At 41.5% G+C, this 17796-nt stretch overlaps 2 protein-coding genes across 2 annotated transcripts; both read right to left on the bottom strand.

Annotated features, from left to right (window-relative positions):
• Positions 1-1836: 1836 nt before the first annotated feature.
• On the bottom strand, positions 1837-2784 carry LOC149459552 (olfactory receptor 8G17-like). The gene has a single exon (XM_089680959.1). It carries the CDS (start codon positions 2782-2784, stop codon positions 1837-1839), a length of 948 nt encoding a protein of 315 aa, XP_089537085.1.
• An 11085-nt stretch (positions 2785-13869) lies between these two features.
• On the bottom strand, positions 13870-14857 carry LOC149459551 (olfactory receptor 5B12-like). The gene has a single exon (XM_089680978.1). The coding sequence runs from the start codon at positions 14855-14857 to the stop codon at positions 13928-13930; it is 930 nt and encodes a 309-aa protein (XP_089537104.1). The 3' UTR covers positions 13870-13927.
• Between the last annotated feature and the right edge of the window lie 2939 nt (positions 14858-17796).

Below are 17796 nucleotides of genomic sequence, written 5' to 3'. Positions count from 1 at the left end.
AACTCTAAGTTGTTATTTAATATTGTGGATTTCTTACTTAAGCAAGAGTTCCTCTCCATATAGATGAGTAAGGCCCTATGTCAGGACCTGAGCTCTGAAGGATCTTCTTGAATTTAACAGATCAGGTAAGTCAGCTGTTGCAAACCAAAAATGTTCTGTGTGATGCTCTGCTATGTATATCTCGCCTCATGGATAGCATTGGACAGCACAGTGGCTAAATGGTTAGCGCTACCACCTGGCGGTACTCGGGTCATTGGTTCAAATCCCAACCACGGCACCACCTGCCAGGAGTTTGCATGTTCTCCCTGTGCTCCAGATGATTGCTGTATACACTCACACACTGTGCTGCCAATTGTGTGGAACAGGCTTGAAAGCTAATGCATTAGAATCCCATGAATCCACATGAAACAAAGAAGTTCTAAACATAATTTATTAAATAAAGCATAACATGGCTCTACACTGTTGGTCAAATCCAGGCTGAAGGCAAATGTGATGTATCAGTCTGTCTGAGCGGGTGGATGGGATCCGTGACAGGAGACCACCGGCCATGACAAGGAATGCAGTGGAACTTGACGTCACCAGAACCCATAAGTCATCAACTACACAGCAAGGACTGCTGGAATGCACCAGGGAGAGTGACTGGAGCCAGATAACAGGATGACCAGGATATTTCAGGGTACACCCCTTTGTCAAATCCCCCTGTTGAGTGTGTTATTATTCTTGTGTTTTGTTCCAATGTCTGAAGCTGCCCATATTTACTCAAGCACATAGAACTGTTCCTCTTTCTTGCTTCTGATATTTATCCTCATCTTGGAGTGGCAGTTCAGTGCCCCACATACACTTTTTTTTCAAATAAAACATTTCAGACCAATTAAAGAGATTGTATCTGTCCTTCAGATTTTCCCTGTCTTTTCAGACCAAACTAAAGCTGTTATGGTGGCTATGGCCACCTGTGATATCTCAATCTATCATCCTTTATGCTTCACTGAAGTATCATTACCACAGGTGCAAGCCTCTCCAGCTGCAAGCCATTGTCAAGTGTTTGTGGTAGTGAGCCCTTGCAGATTGCCAACTCGGGGTTCCCAAGTCTAAGCCCCAGCCTGCTTGTTCACCAGAGCCACTGATAGCGGAGAGACACTTGCAGCAAGCTGGAACCAGGTTGTGGCCCCCAGGTACTCTGAGGATACAGAGACCACTCACATGTGCAGAGTACAACCAGCAGGAGGCAAAAGGAAATCCAGGAGACAAGCTGAGGACAGGATGGGTAGCAAACAAGCACAGATGGAGAATTAAGCTGGGGTTTGTACACAGGTAGTCAGGCACAGGATACACAAGCAACAGTGAACAGGACCTCAATGAACTGTGAAGTTGATCAGGCAATGTGAACTAGACTGAGCATGTTTATATAAGCAAGCAAACTAGGTGGTGGGCCAGGAAGTGATGGAAGGGAAGGAAATAAAACCCACAGAATAGCAGGCGATGCTCATAGGTGAGCACAGCCAAAGCACACACGTGAAAGGGATCAGGACAGGAAAAGCACTGCAGCAAAGAGGTAAGAAGACAAAAGCAAGAAGCTGCAGGCTAAGTTGTGACAGGCTTAGTCTTAGGCAGCGGTGGACTGACATCTCATGGGGCTCCCGGGCAACAGGGGATCATGGGGTCCCTATGTCCTTGCCCACACTCAAACCACACCCAAAAAAAGCTTATGAAAGGTACCAGGGGCATCTCATAGGGCCCCCAACTGACCCTGGGCCCTCGGGCAGTGCACGAGTTCCCAAATGGTCAGTCTGCCCCTGGTCTTAGGTGTATATCTTTCTAGTACATAGAAATGAGAATTTAGCTCAAGGAAAGTTTGTATTGCGTTGGAGATGATAGGAAAACATCTTCTAATGCGGTTCTGAAATCCCGGTTCCTCAGGCTGTAAATCAGAGGATTGAGGAGGGGAACAATCACTGTGTAAAAAATAGACAATACCTTGGCACCAGAAAAATGATGAGTAGCACTTGGCCAAAAATAATTAAGCATCCCAGAGCAATAAAATATGATGACCACTGTCAAGTGAGTGCTACATGTAGAGAAAACTTTACTTCTCTTGCCGTTGGTTTGCATATTCAAGACTATTTTTAATATATAGACATATGGCAGGAAGGTCAGTATTAAAGATAAAACTCCAAGGAAGCTGCTCAGGAGAAGCATAAGCAACATGTTAATGTAAATGTCACTGCAGGAGATCTGAAGCAACTGAGGAAGGTCACAGAAGAAACTTTCTATAATATCCGATTGACAAAATTTTAATTTGGAGGCATAAAATGTGTGGACTAAAGAATTGATTAAACCAACACACCACACACCAGAGACCAACTGTACACACACCTTCCAGCGCATGATCTGTCCATAATGTAATGGCTGGCAAATAGCGGTATATCGATCGCAAGACATGATGGACAACAGGAAAACCTCAGAGACAGCAAAGAATATAAAGAAGAAAACTTGGGTCATACAAGCTGTTATGGTAATCTTTCTTCTCTTGGTATGAAGGTCAAATAACATTCGTGGGACGGTGACTGAGGAAGAACAAAGATCCAAAATGGCCAGGTTCCCAAGGAAGAAATACATAGGAACATGGAGGTGAGAGTCAGAAACTACAAGGACAATGATCAGCAAATTCCAGATTAAAGTCAGAAGGTAGATGAGGAGGAAGAATAGAAAAAAAGGAAACTGAAGAGATGGAAGGTCAGACAGTCCAGTGAGAAAAAAAACATTCAACACCGTCTGATTTTCCATAGCATTTTTTTAAACTAATGTCTATTATTTAAAAATTGTCAAGAAGACATTTATAAATATTTTACAATGTATCTTTTTTTTTATAACCCAAAGGATGAAATTTTATTTTAGTCCACAAAATTAATTATAGAATTTCTCCAACAAAGATTCCATCTGAAGAATCAAAATTCATTGTTATTGAAGAATCTTGAGCCATTTTTTATTGCTATGACCAACAAAGCAAATGAGAGAAAAATTCCAAAATAAATGCCAAATGTGGAATTAAAATTCAACATTGTTGCAGATAAAACAAGCCAGATTCGTATTGTCTAGCATGAATATCAACTAACAGAAAATGGCTACAAAAGTCACGACTGAGTTTGAAGTCTGTTGGAAAGTAAAAAAAAGCAGAAAAGAAAAGAATGACACTGTTTACCAGACTACAACAGACTAATACAGATTTCTAGAACTATGAAAATAACAATGAATTATGTAAAAATATTACAAAAAAATGGAACTGCATTCTTTATTGACTGCTTTAAAGTGGTTTTAAAGGCTGAAGGTTTTTTAACCTTCATGCATTCTATACATGAAGGTAAAAAATCTTGTGTGTGCAGCATCTCCCCCAGCCTCCCGAATACTCACCTAAGCCCCCTCCGATACAGCGATGTGCACTGGAGTTTCAACTGACCCGGATCCCCTCTCGTCATTGGCTGAGGCAGAAGCAGGAGCCATTGTCTCCCACTGCTGTCAACCACAGCCAGTGAGCCACTGACAAGAGAGAGGGGGCGGGGCTGAGCTGCTGCTCTGTGTGTGAATGGACACATGGAGCAGCGGGTGCCCCCATAGCAAGCTGCTTGCTGTGGGGGCATCCAACAGGAGGGAAGGGCCAGAAGAGACTGTGGGGGACCCGAGAAGGGGAGGATCCAGGCTGCTGTGTGCAAAACCACTACACACAGCAGGTAAGTATAGACATGTTTGTTATATGTAAAAAAAGCCTTTAGAATCACTTTAAACAACATACAATAAAAAAAATACCATTCAAAAGCAAAGATGCCCTCTGTCTCTGCTGTATTGCTGGAAAATTGCCCGTGTTTGCATAAACAGATGGCAATATAATAAATAAATGGTTGAGTAAATTGAGTAAATTGTAATGTATTTTCATATGATACTTATATAGATTATAGTTGTTGTGACATCCTCATATCCATATATGTCCAGCTAATCCACTCTTGTAATATCACATACTGTATACAGTAGATACTCAATAATAAACCTTCTACAAGGATAATTTTCAAGGGAAGGGATTGTCATGTCTTTACTCAACTGTGACTCTTTGGAATATGACCTTCCAAGTAGGTACATTACAAACATTTTTTTTCTGGCAATGTAGGGGAGACAGAGGGCATATTGTACCAAGGATGTTAAAATATGTGGTGTTTCGTATGGGCGATAAAGAACTAATGTGGTGAATGCAGTTTTTTTATTTATTTTTTTAGTAAATGTACTTATTTCATGTCTATTGCAGCCTGGCAAACAGTCTGATCGCCGCCATTACTAGTATAAAAAAAGAAATTCCAGTATATATACCGCCATTGGTAGACGCTATAGCTTTCACATAAACCAATTAATATACTTATTGGGATTTTTTTTAGTAAAGACATGTAGCAGAATATATTTTGGCCTGAATTTATGAAGACATTTTATTTTTTTAATTTTTTTACTGGATAAGTTTTATAGCAAGAATAAAAAAAAAAGTTTTCAAAATTGTCGGTCTTTTTTGTTTATAGCACAAAAATAAAAAATGCAGAGGTGATCAAATACCACCGAAATAGAGCTATATTTGTGGGAAATGTAATGTACAGCGTTGCATGACTGCACAATTGTCAGTTAACCTCCTTGGCGGTATGATTCTTTCCGATTTTTTGTGCTGAAAGCGGTACCATTTTTTTGCATGGAAATATGTAGTTTTTTATTGTAGGCTGTAATTTTTAGGAATAACTCACTGAAATCTGTCCGAACAAGAGTCTAGTAAACATCCCGGATATGATAAAACTTGAAACACAAAATCATAAATTATAATTTAATAAATAATCATAAAAAATAATAATATAATAATAATAAATTTAATTCAATAATATAATCAAACCAAAAACACTGAAATTTGAAATACAGAGGCAAATTCGCACATCGCTGAGCAAAGTCGCGGAATCGTTTTCAGTGTCTGATGACGAATTTCCCCCACCAATCATTATCACTCAATTCTGCAAGTGGTTCTGATTTACTATCGCTGTTCTAAAACCGCTTTTGATGTAAAGGGACGCTTTTTGGACGCCATGGACTTTTCTAAGTTTCCAGGCAGAAAGAACAGTCAAAATGCAGGCAGGGCGCCGGACAAAGCAGTAGGGACACAATGTATGTGAAATGCATTGAAACAGCAATGACAGCAAAAATGACATTTATTAAAAATTTCAAATTTCCCGCCGGTTCCGGCACCCGTACGTCCCGACGTCACAGGGACCGGAACACGGAAGCCGGATGCCGGCATCGGCCGGAGGAGATGGCCGGGGACGCTGCAGGGGACACATCGCAGGAGCGAAGTACAAGGTAAGTGCTGCAGGGACTCCCTGAGCAGCGCCGCATGGTAAACCCGAGTGTAGCTCGGGGGGGTTACCGCTTTTGGTACTCAAATTTTACCCCGAGCTACACTCGGGAATACCGCCAAGGAGGTTAAAGTAACGCAGCGCCGTATCGCAAAGAATGGCCTGGTCAGGAAGGGGGGCAAATGCTCTGGAAGGCGAGGGGTTAATTGAATAGAATTAATTTGACATTAAAAAGGCTTGCACTATGTTAAATAGTTATATAGTTCTTCATTTATGTTATAGTCCGAAAAGTCAAGCCTGTGTGGTGAAGTCTGTCCGCTCAAGTGGCAGCTGCCAGAAAGCAAGACCTTGCTTCAGGAATGTGAAATTCCTATCATTCAAAATGTACATGAAATTTAGATACGGTGCCAACTTGATTGTACACAAAAATTGCAATTTATTAGATAAAATGTGTATTTAATTGTTTTATCACTTGTATGGTAATGGATTATGAATGTTACTTTGTAAGGTTACACTATCAATTTAAATTATATAAAATACAGTATTTCATAATTAAAGCATTATTAACAAAATCAATGAAATGGCGAATCCAGGAAACTTCCAAACAAATGAAATCTCTGTTAAAAAAAAAATGAAGGCATCTCTTCATTTATGTTTCCATCAATTCAAGATTTCGATAAGAATTTTACCTGTTGAAAAATATTGACAACATCAAAATATTTAGCATCTTGGACTCTAAAAAAAATGTGTCTGCTTTATCTCCAGAATCTGAAAAGACAAACGTTAAATTATTGGAGTTTTAAAGTACCATGAAATGAGAACAATCAGCTTGGTGATATTTAAATTCTGAAATAACTTTGTTGTAAAAATGCAAATATTATTTGAACAATAACATATATGCAAATCAAAATATAAAATAAAAAAAAAAAGATTTTATCATGAAGGTTGACTTGCGTTTTAAAAATTATAACAATTTGTGAAATCCACAGCACCCACGTTACAAATTAAAAAATAATAAATTACCTGTGATTTTGTATCTAATACTCTTAGTAAATGCTGATGTAAGAGGAGCGAAAGAGCCTTCTAAAGGTCAGTACTAGCTCTGATGTAGAAACTTTTTTCTGAAGAAAGTTTTATAAATATAATAGAAAATCTGTATGAAATGTTGGTTCACAATGCTGTTTTATTATCATGCATACATATATGTATATTTCAGAAATATTCCCTAATGTCTCTAAAGCACACCAGGTGTTTATTAGCACTTTATTCAACATATAACAATCTTAATGATGGTTCCTCAGTAAACTGAATCTCAAAGGAAAATGAAGCTTTATTGAAATAATTTATCCTCCACAGACACATTGGTCTGATCCATACGTAAGTGGCTCTCGTTTTCTTGCTACACTTAACAATTTTCTTTTTTTTTTACTCATTAATACTTCTTGGATTTAAATTCATTTAAAATGGAAAATTGTGATTCTAAAACAGTTATTGGCAAGAAAAATGGAAAAACACAAAATTAAAAAGTGCAAACAGATAGTAAAAAATATATTTAAAAAAGTGCAGTGCATAAAACATATATCAAGAACATGTGCAAACATACCGATTAAAAAAAACAAGTCATTAAATATTATGTAAATAAATATTAATAATATTTATATATATATATATATATATATATATAAATATATAATTAATACTATTTTTAATATATAATAATATAAGTCAATACTGGTACACAAATAGTGCTCATTAAAGTGCCAAGTGCACTGATATAACAAAAAGATCAGGCGAAACGCATTGGCTGGAACCTACGTGCTGACGTCATGCAGCTGTTTCTGTATTCTGGATCAGCAGCCATCTTGGTATATCTGGCTGTGCCTGATTGCTTTATTCCCACGTGGAAGATTGTATAGCACTCGTTTACACAGACGGTGATAGATCTTGCCACAGAGCAGCCCTATGGGCACGCACGAGACGCGATCCGGGAAGGACATCATATGACACCCACCTGGATCGACGAGACTCAGCCATCATTCTGCTATTATCTGGGCAGGAATAGGTTAAAAGACATTATTTACCCGAATTTTGATTTTTCTGAGATGCTACTATTGGGGAAGCATTATAAGTGCATCAGGACTTGTGCAAATTTATATTTTTTCTTGGGTGGTGGGGATTTGTAATAAATTACACAGTTAGTAGAAGGTAATGTGATCTGTTTTTAAAGTGCTTATAAAGGCTGAAAGTTTTTAAAATGCATGAAGGTGCAAAAAACCTTCAGTACGCACCTTCCCCAACAGCTCCCCTGATATTCGCCTGAGCCCTGATCTTCATCCTCAGCTGTCCTCCCTCTCCTCATTGGCTGAGACAGCAGCTGGAGCCATTGACTACCACTGCTGTCAAATCACAGCCAGAGAGCCAATGAGAAGAATGCAAGGGATGGGGCCAAGCCATAGCTCTATGTATGTTATGGACACATAGAGCCGGGCTTGGGAGTAAACACTCACCAGAGCCCCCAAAGCAGATTGTTATTGGGGCATTGGTCAAGCAGGAGAAGCCAGGAGCGCCGGTGGGTTTCGGAGATGGGGTTTGGAGAAGGGGTTCGGAGATGCTCTGTGAAAATTCATTTGGGAACATGTTACATGTTCCACCCATTTGTAGGGTTGACATGTAACATGTTCCTGATCCTAGATCTGCTGCCCACTGCCCCTCCTCCCTGTGACAGAAGTACAGGGAGAAATTCCCCATACTAGCTGTCACTTTTCAAAAACATTGCAGCACTGCTGGGCTCCACCCACACTGGAGCATCATCCATTTACAGTCCTCTGTGGATGAATGACTACAGGTCCTGACAACCTTAGCAGCTGTCGGCCTGAAGTCCTCAATGAACTACCACGGCGCTGTGATCTGTTGATTTCTGGTGCAATGCTTTAGAGGCTCCTAACACAAAAATATAATTAATGCACATTTTTTTTACCTGCAAAAAATTAGCATTTATTATTTTTGGTGGAAAGGTGTACTTATCCTTTAATACCACTCTAAGTGTCTATTGCTTTTTAAATGGTCACTTGAGTGTTTGTGTTATGTTCGGTGCAGAGCTATACCTGGACTTTATTGTGATTGTATAATTCATATATGTATATATATATATATATATATATATATATATATATATATATATATCCTAAACCCTGTCCTCTGTATGCAGCACACTCCTAAACCCTGTCCTCTGTGTGCAGCACACTCCTAAACCCTGTCCGCTGTATGCAGCACACTCCTAAACCCTGTCCTCTGTATGCAGCATACTCCTAAACCCTGTCCTCTGTATGCAGCACACTCCTAAACCCTGTCCTCTGTGTGCAGCACACTCCTAAACCCCGTCCTCTGTATGCAGCACACTCCTAAACCCTGTCCTCTGTATGCAGCACACTCCTAAACCCTGTCCTCTGTATGCAGCACACTCCTAAACCCTGTCCTCTGTATGCAGCACACTCCTAAACCCTGTCCTCTGTATGCAGCACACTCCTAAACCCCGTCCTCTGTATGCAGCACACTCCTAAACCCTGTCCTCTGTGTGCAGCACACTCCTGAACTCTGCACTCTGTACACCATGTTCCCAGTTGAGGCTTCCTAAAGTTTCTGGTTAGGGAGCATAAGAGACAGTGATGAATGACCTATAGATGGCATTGGCAATTTGTCCGTATGTTGAAGTGGCAGCACAGCACCCCACATACACTGTTTATTTTATTATTACCTTTAAGCAGAACCTTGTTAAAATTTGCTGTAGATAGCAGTGGTGGCTCAAACACCTGACACAACTTGCAAACACCCAGCAGTGGATGACCAGGATTTGTCAGTGGTACATTGTCAGAATGTAAAGGCAAAAAAAAGGAGTAAAATGACAGTAAAATACCACACAAAAGATAGACGAGCCGGACCAGGACAAGGTTCACATAATACAGAAAGAACCCTTTATATGAGTCTCCCTTTAAGCAGAAGCTCACTAAATAGTTGGTAATTGCTGAAGGATCACAAAAATTGAAAGGATTAATGGAATATAAACGAATCCATTTTGTACACACTAATAAAAGATGCTTGTTTAACATACAAACAGTATATATAACCTCTGTACACGCTAACAAAACTGTCTATGCCAGCTTCCTGTAGAAATAATTGTTTTTGCAAACTTTACAAAAAAAGGAGATAACCTTTACTCTCATTTCTGAAAAGCTGTAACCACAGCTTGGGCGTTGGGCCAGATTATAGCCACGGTCTGGGCGTTAGGCCAGATGTGTTGCAAAAGATAAGGCAGAAACTTGGGTGTAAAAATCTTCACTTACAAAAGAGTTCCTCTTTAGATTAGAAGTCCCACTTTTAAATAGGGGGCCCTGTAAGGGACCGCCTGACAGCACCTCTATAAGTCCCCCGGTAGAGCCTCCCCAGCGTGCGGAGTCTAAGTACCGGAGCACTTGTTCACCAGGGCCCCTGATGGTGGGGATGGACTTGGAGCGCTCCGGTACAAGGTCGCAACTACCAGGTATCTCCAACAGGGGTAGAGGAGTCTGACAGGGGCTCCAGAGAGCTAGGAGTCTGATGTAAGGGAGCCTAGTGATCCCTGCGGGATCAGGTAACAGGATACAAAGACCATTTGGCAACAAGTGTCTGTGCAGGGCTAGCTTAAATAGGCCGCCCTGCACCTGACAGGCGTAGCCTGGGTCCTAGTGCCTGCCTATGACTGTCCAGAAGACGGGTACGCCTGGGTCCTAGTGCCCTGCCACCTATACGTCTCGGCAGACACCTACGCATGTGTAGACCCATGCGTCGCGATGGTTCCTGACAGGCCCATATAGATCAGGAGCCACCTCTTGGGCTAGAGTTCCCATATAGAACAGGAGCGCCCCATTAGATCCCAGTACCCAAATACATAAGTCACCCTCCCTTAGACAGAGTGCCCATGTTAGGGATCCGGGTATGACCAGAGGTGTGTGGACTGACACAGGGAAACGTAGGCTTAAGATATGGTATAAACAATATAATTTATTAAGACTAACAATACAAAACGCAGTGCAATACTAAACCTAAACACAGTGCAAACAAACCAAACCACCCACAGATAACAATACAATACATACAATGCAAGAATCGTCAGGCAGGCCGGGTCAGTAGCAAACGGGCAAACGGAGTACCAGGAACAGGCGGGAGAGTGGTTGGGGTCACAAGCTGGGTTCAGTAACTCACGGGCAGCACGGTACAGAGGGTCAGGCAGAGAATGGTCAGAGTCACAAGCCAGGGATCAAGCAGGAGAAGTCAGCAGATGTCAGGATCAGGCAGGGGCGGCAACAAGTCAGACAGGAACAGGAATACAGGATACAAGATACAGGGGCCCATGGAAAAACACACACCAAGGCCCTGACTGTGAGTCTGGCCATTCCTTAAATACAATCCCCGTAATCAGCCTTAGGTGTTTGGCTGACTGCAGGGTTGAGTCTCTGATTGCTGAGAGCACCCGCTGGCCAGCCCTGGTACTGCAGCCCACAAGGCAGGTGAGTCCCACCTTTATTGGCAAGTCCATTCCTGACAGCCCAGATCAAGATTGCCCCCTTAGATCACAGTGCCCATATAAATCAGGATTCCCCCTAAGACAGCATGCCCCTAGAGCACAGTGTCACAATAGATATACAGACAGGGGCGGACTGACCATTGGGAAACTCGGGCACTGCTCCGAGGGCCCAGGGTCAGTAAGGGGCCCCATGAGGTGCCCCTGGTACCTTTTGTAGGCTTTTTTGGGTGTGGTTTGAGTGTGGGCGAGGACACAGGGGCCCCATGATCCCCTATTGCCCGGGGGCCCCATGAGTTGCCAGTCCGCCCCTGTATACAGACTATCCAGATCAGGAGTGACTTCCAGATTCTAATAAGCACTCCTCCCACCACCATCACCCCCACACACAGATCCCCACAACCACAAGGCAAGTGGAGAAGAGGCCTTTGTCCTTATCAACATTGGGACAAGGTGCTTCTCCCCCTGGAAAATCAAACTCTATGTTGAGGGCATGTAGCCTGTTCTGGTTACAGAGGGGAAACTCATGCTTGTCCATTCCCCCTCCCCTTTTCCTAGCCATCCAGGCTGCATGTTCAGACTAATGCAGGCCATAGACGGGTCGTTTATCGGCAGAATTTTTGTCCGCACAAGCTTTGTATAAAAAAAAAAAAAAATAAATTATTTTCTGCATTCTTCAAAATCATGTGACAAAAAAATGACAATTTTCAAAAGACTCAATAAGGCTTTCAGAAAAGATCTTGGATTATTTGCTTTCCAAAATGGGGTCATATTGTGGGTGTTTCCACTCTCCTGATGCTCCAGAGCCTCCAAAAATGTGATAGGTAATCAGGAAATGAGATGTGTAATTTATGCTCCTTCAAAGCCCAAAGGTGCCCTTTGGATTTTGGGCCCCTTTATGCATATACATGAAAAAAAGTCTCACACATTTGGTATTTTCATTACCAGAAGGCATAGAATAATGTGTTTTTGGGGTGTAATTACAAGTATACTTAAGCTGTGTGTGAGAAATAACTTGGTAAAATGACAAATTTCTTAATTTTCCAAATAATTGACAAAGAAGTGCATCTTCAAAAAGCTCACCACACCTGTTACTAAATACCTTGTATTGTCTACTTTCCAAAAAGAGGTATTAGGGTTATTTGTACTGTCCCAGCATTTAGGGCCTCAAGAAATGAGATAGGCAGTAAGTATTTTTAAAAATAAATATATATTTTTAAATATTTAAACTATACCACAGTTTGTAGACTCTAAAACTTCACACAGACTAAATACACTTATTTGGGTTATTTTTTACCAAAGAAATGTAGCAGAATACACTTGGGCCTAAATTTATGAAAACTAATAACAGATACTAAGAAAGAATGTATTTTGTTTCAAAAGGATCTGTATTTTTCATTTATATAGCAAAAAATAAACACAAAAACCAGTGGCGAGTAAATACCACCAAATGAAAGTTCTTTTTGTGTAAAAATATAAATTTCGTTTGAGTTCAGTGTTGCATGACCAAGCAATTGCCAGTTAAAATAGCACAGTGCTGAATAGCAAAAAATTCTCTAATCATGAAATGGGGGAAACCTTCCGGAGGTCAAGTGAGCCCAAGCAGAGCCATGACTAAGGACTGATTCCCGAAACACGTTGGCGATTTTAGCTATGTACATACCTTTATAATAAAGAAGTATACAGTTGGATTCCATCCTGAGTGCCGGCCATTCCTGTTCCTTATCTTATCTGTGGGAGTTTCGGCAGCCCTTGGGTCTGAGCACCGGGTTGAGCAGTTATCGATGGAGGTGGTAGCATCCTCACACTTGTTTTTCCTAGAGGGAGATGCTGCCCTATTCCACTGGAGGGCAGAGTTCCATGGATTGAGGTCACAGATATCCCTGTCCACCATAGTTGAGCAGTGTGAATCTTTTTCATCACAATTTCTGAAGACTGCACCATAGTCTATGACAGCATTGTCTCGTGTGGTAATATCACCATCATTTGGGTACCACAAGTAGGAAGATACCCATTAGTGCTCACCAGCTCAGTGGGAGCAGTACCTGAAGGCTAGATATGAGCAGCAAAACGGCTTCACTCTTCCTCATCCTTCCTTCATCTCCAGGGGCGGACTGACAACTCATGGGGCCCCCGGGCAATAGGGGATCATGGGGCCCCTGTGTCCTTGCCCAAAATCAAAAACGTCTATGAAAAAGGTACCAGGGGCATCTCATAGGGCCCCCTACTGACTCCGGGCCCTCGGGCAGTACCCGAGTTTCCAAATGGTCAGTCCTCCCCTGTTCATCTCCCATTCCATCGCTATCTCAATATTCAAAATTCACAGGGATGAAAGTATTACAAGGTCAGAGTTTTACCTTAGGTCACTTCCAGCAGGGAAGACAGCAAGAATGGGGACAATCAAAGGCTGCAACCTCCCTCTGAATCTGCCAACCTACCCTGTTATCTCCAGGTTTAACATCAAGCAGGCAGATTTCTCTGTCCCAGCTACTGGAACGAAATAAAAAAAGAAACCCCTAGCCAACCCCATGCCAAGCATCTCAAAGGCAGCTTGGCAAAACTAATTGCCTGACTATCCCCAATCTGTGTGCATTCCTATGACAGTACAGCAGGACATTATTAGTTCAAACTGATAACCCATTGTTTCAAAATGTGTCAGTATATTGTATAAGGATGGCACCCCAACATATAGACAGTATGGCCATATACATGATAATCATATCTATAAAATGTACACATTGATCTGCAGCACTCCAAGAGAACCTGTTTCATGATACATAAAGAACCATCAATGGCATTAGACATGAGACCTTTAATGAGCCTAAATATCTACTTTTATTCAAAATTCAGGTTCAAATCCTTGGCTACTTCCAAAGGAATGACTCATTTAGAAACTGATTATTAGCATTACAAATCTCGCCCATCTGAAACAAAGACCAGGCAAACTGCTAAAAATGCAAGCAGTCTGGAGACTATTGTTTTGCAGTTCTCCTTCAGTGACAGTTCAGGGCATGGATCTCATTCTGGATAGAGCTTTGTGAAGAGCTCCTTTTAGGTCTCTGTTTCTCAGGCTGTATATAAGCGGGTTTAGGAGAGGGGTGAAAACCGCATAAAATAAGGAAATCAATCTGCCTCTCAGAAAATCCTTAGTTTGGGGTTGATAGTAGTTGAAAAACCCAGTCCCATAAAAGATGAAGACCACGGTGAGGTGGGCACTGCAGGTGGAGTAAGCTTTCCGTCTTCCATCCTTCAATTTCATTTTCAGGATGGTTTTGAAAATGTAGACATAGGAAAGGAAAGTAACAAGAGAGCTAGTGACTCCAAAACTTGCTGCGTCAACATATAAAAGTAAATAATTGAGGAATGTGTCAGAAGATGAAAGTTGAAGAAGCTGATATAGTTCACAGAACAAGCCTGGGATGGTGGTGGCATCAGGGATGGCCAGTCTTAGTGCCAAAAGCGTGTGTGCCAAGCAACATATAAATCTGAAGAGCCAGGAAAAGAACGCTATCTGGACACACAAGTGTATGCTCATCATGGTTGTATAATGCAAAGGATGACAGATGGCGACATAGCGATCGTAGGACATCAAATTAAGGATAAAGAACTCAGTGCTGGTAAACCAGGTGAAGAGGAAGACCTGGGTGATACAAGTTGGGTATGAAATCAGTTTGTTTCCAGTAAATACATCAAACAACACATGAGATGTGGAAATGGAGGAAGTGAAGATGTCTAAAACTGAGATGTTTCCCAGAGAAAAGTACATGGGGGTGTGAAGATGGTAGTCCGAGACCACCAGGAAAATGATGAGAAGATTCCCAACCAGTGCGGCCACATAGGTGAGGAGGATCAGCAGAACTACCGGGACCTGAGAATCTGTGAAGTCTGACAGGCCAAGCAAAATGAATTCAGACTGAAAAGTTTGATTTGCCATCAGAACCAAATAATCCACTAAGAAGGGGAGCGATAATGTGAGGATTCAGGAAGACATTGTACTGGAGAAGACACTGGTCACTAGGCTGTAAAGGATCATTCATACTGAGACATTAAAAATAAATAAAATATAGTTAATAAAGTTTACATTTAGATCAATTTTAGTGTTTTGCATTTAATTTAAAAAAAATGAGTATCAAAATTTATGTCACGTGATCTTTGTTGAAAAGAAGGATTACTGGTGGGTGGGTGGCATGAGCAGGCAGGATCATGTACATGTACGTCATCCAGCCTGTTTCTGGGTCAGAAGCACGCATGCGTGTGTCCCCTGTGCTGCTGCTGGCTACAGCGAGATTTTGTCAGCAAGTACCAGCCAATGATTGATGATTAAAACCTGCTAATCTGCTATAGCCAATCACATCACAGAGTCGTGTGTTTACAAACACAGGGCTCTGTTCAAAGAACAGCGATCTGGCTGTTCTTTTTCCCTGCCAAGCAGGGAGAAAAAAAAATGGGCACATCTATTAGTAAAAGCAATACACATTACACTTGTTAGGCACACAGTTAACCCCTTGATTTCCCCCTGATGTTAACCCCTTCCCAGCCAGTATCATTAGTACAGTGACAGTGTACAGTATGATATCTGATCACTGTATTAGTGTCACTATTGATGTCAGTGTCAGTTAGTGTAACTCCCAGTGAGGGTCTGTTAGCGCTAGCATTAATATACACTTATTGTCATTTTTTTATACCAAGGACATGTAGCAGAATACATTTTGGACTAAATTTATTTAAAAAATGTATTTTTTCTTTTTTTTAGGTGGATATGTTTTATGGCAGAAAATAAACATTTCATTTTTATTGTTTTTTTTTTTATTTGTTTTTTTCATGTATATAATAAAAAACAGTGGTGATCAAATACCACCAAAAGAAACAGGGTTGCATAACTGAGCAATTGCCAGTATAAGTAGCGCAGTGCTGAATAGCACAATATGCTCTAGTCATGAAGGGATAAAACCCTCCGGAGCCGAAGTGGATAAAAAAAGAACATGAACATTTATTGATGTGAATGTTGGAGACTTTTGCATATTCTACCACAGCCAAGCTGCAGTCTAAAGATTTTTTTTTAATAGTTCCCTTTCAGGTGGGTATCTTGGGAGGGGGGTAAAACTGTCAGCTAAGCCCCGGGTTTACCACTTCCATGTATCTCACCTGAATTGTCCCAATACAAATGGACAGATGCTGCATTCATGATGCGTTGCTTAATGGCTACAATACATTATTTCACATTGTTTAACTCGGGGTGCAGAGTTTAACAGGCAGTACCATAAAAGTCACCCATTGAGTTTAATAAGGCCACACTACAACCCCGTGTAATGTATGTCATTGCGGAATTATAGTGCAGCATTAAAAAGTAAATCAGATGTGAGGAGGAGTTATCGCTTCAAATGCCTCTGAAGAGTGATCCAAATCATACATGATACATGTAACTGGAAGGTCCTTAAATATATTTACTTTTTTATATATGACTCCGGCGGTGTAAAGCTGGCTGTGATTGCTTTTATGGCTCGTAGAATAAATACTGAACTCAACATCTCATCCTTACAGGACCCCTTTCCTGAGAAACACAAGGGGAGACTTACTGAAGTACAGTAATAGCGCTGCACTATTACTGTACTGTTATATTGAGCTTTTACTTTGGTTACCTTAGTGCACAGCTGCTTTATCTCTGAGTGCGCTCACATAGGTTTACCTTGTATGGAGATTTACTAAAGCTGGTTCAATCAGAATCTGGTGCAGTTGTGCATGGCAGCCAATCAGCTTCTAACCTCAGTTTGTTCAATTAAGCTTTAGCAATAAAACCTGGAAGCTGATTGGTTTCCAAGCAGAAGTGCACTAGATTCTGAGTGACCCAGCTTTAGTAAATAAACCCCACAAAGACCGGATTCATCCAATTTTTTGAATTCTCTTTTGCCAACCCCAAACCAATGTGGGAGCTGAGTAGAATATACCAGGAAAGTGTGAGAAGACACATTGGGGTTTATTTAGTAAAGCTGGTTCACTCAGAATCTCATGCACTTCTGCATGCAAACCAATCAGCTTCTAGTTTTTTTTGCTAAAGCTTAATTGAACAAGTTGAGGTTAGAAACTCATTGGCTACCGTGCACAGGTGCACCAGTGTCAGGGATGCGGGTGTGACCAGAAGTGTGTGGACTGACACAGGGAAACGCAGGCTTCAGATATGGTATAAATAAGACAATTTATTAAAGACTAACAATACAAATATAAACGCAGTGCACAAACCCCAAGCTAACACAAATACATACAACAAGGTGAAACAAACCCAAACCTAAACTGATACACAGGTACATACACATATAGAGCACAACGTAATCAGGCAGGCTGGGTCAATAAGTATCGGGCAGGTAGGTACAGGAGGAGCAGGCGGAGAGTAGTCAGGTCACAAGCCGGGTACAGCAACTAACGGACAGGTAGGTACAGGGGGTCAGGCAGAGAATGGTCAGGGTCACAAGCCAGGGATCAAACAGGAGAAGTCAGCAGAGGTCAGGATCAGGCAGGGTCGGCAACAAGTCAGGCAGAAACAGGAATGCAGGTTACAAGATACAGGGGCCCATGGAAAAACACACACCAAGGCACAGACTGCAGGTCTGGCCATCCCTTAAATACACCACCTGCAATCAGCCCCAGGTGATGGCTAATTGCCGAAGTGAACCTCTGATTGTTGAGAGCACCCGCTAGCCAGCCCTGGTACTGCAGCCCACAAGGCAGGTGAGTCCCACCACTATTGGCAAGTCCATTCCTGACAACCAGATTCTGAGTGAACCAGCTTTAGTAAATCTCCCCCAGTGTAACCACTCACCTGTATATTCAGAATCTTTATAGTGGTGATGCATGGGGTCTATGTACGGGAATTCGAGG

Source organism: Staurois parvus, unplaced genomic scaffold (genome assembly GCF_062004578.1).
Source record: "Staurois parvus isolate SC_StPar_1 unplaced genomic scaffold, SC_StPar_1.0 ptg000254l, whole genome shotgun sequence".
Lineage (NCBI taxonomy): Eukaryota > Metazoa > Chordata > Amphibia > Anura > Ranidae > Staurois > Staurois parvus.
Note: the sequence above shows the minus strand (reverse complement) of the source record. Positions and strands in the feature narration are given on the sequence as shown.

Excerpts from the sequence above, each read along its gene's own strand:
- LOC149459551 (XM_089680978.1), bottom strand. The coding sequence starts at position 14,857 with ATGGCAAATCAAACTTTTCAGTCTGAATTCATTTTGCTTGGCCTGTCA.
- LOC149459552 (XM_089680959.1), bottom strand. The coding sequence starts at position 2,784 with ATGGAAAATCAGACGGTGTTGAATGTTTTTTTTCTCACTGGACTGTCT.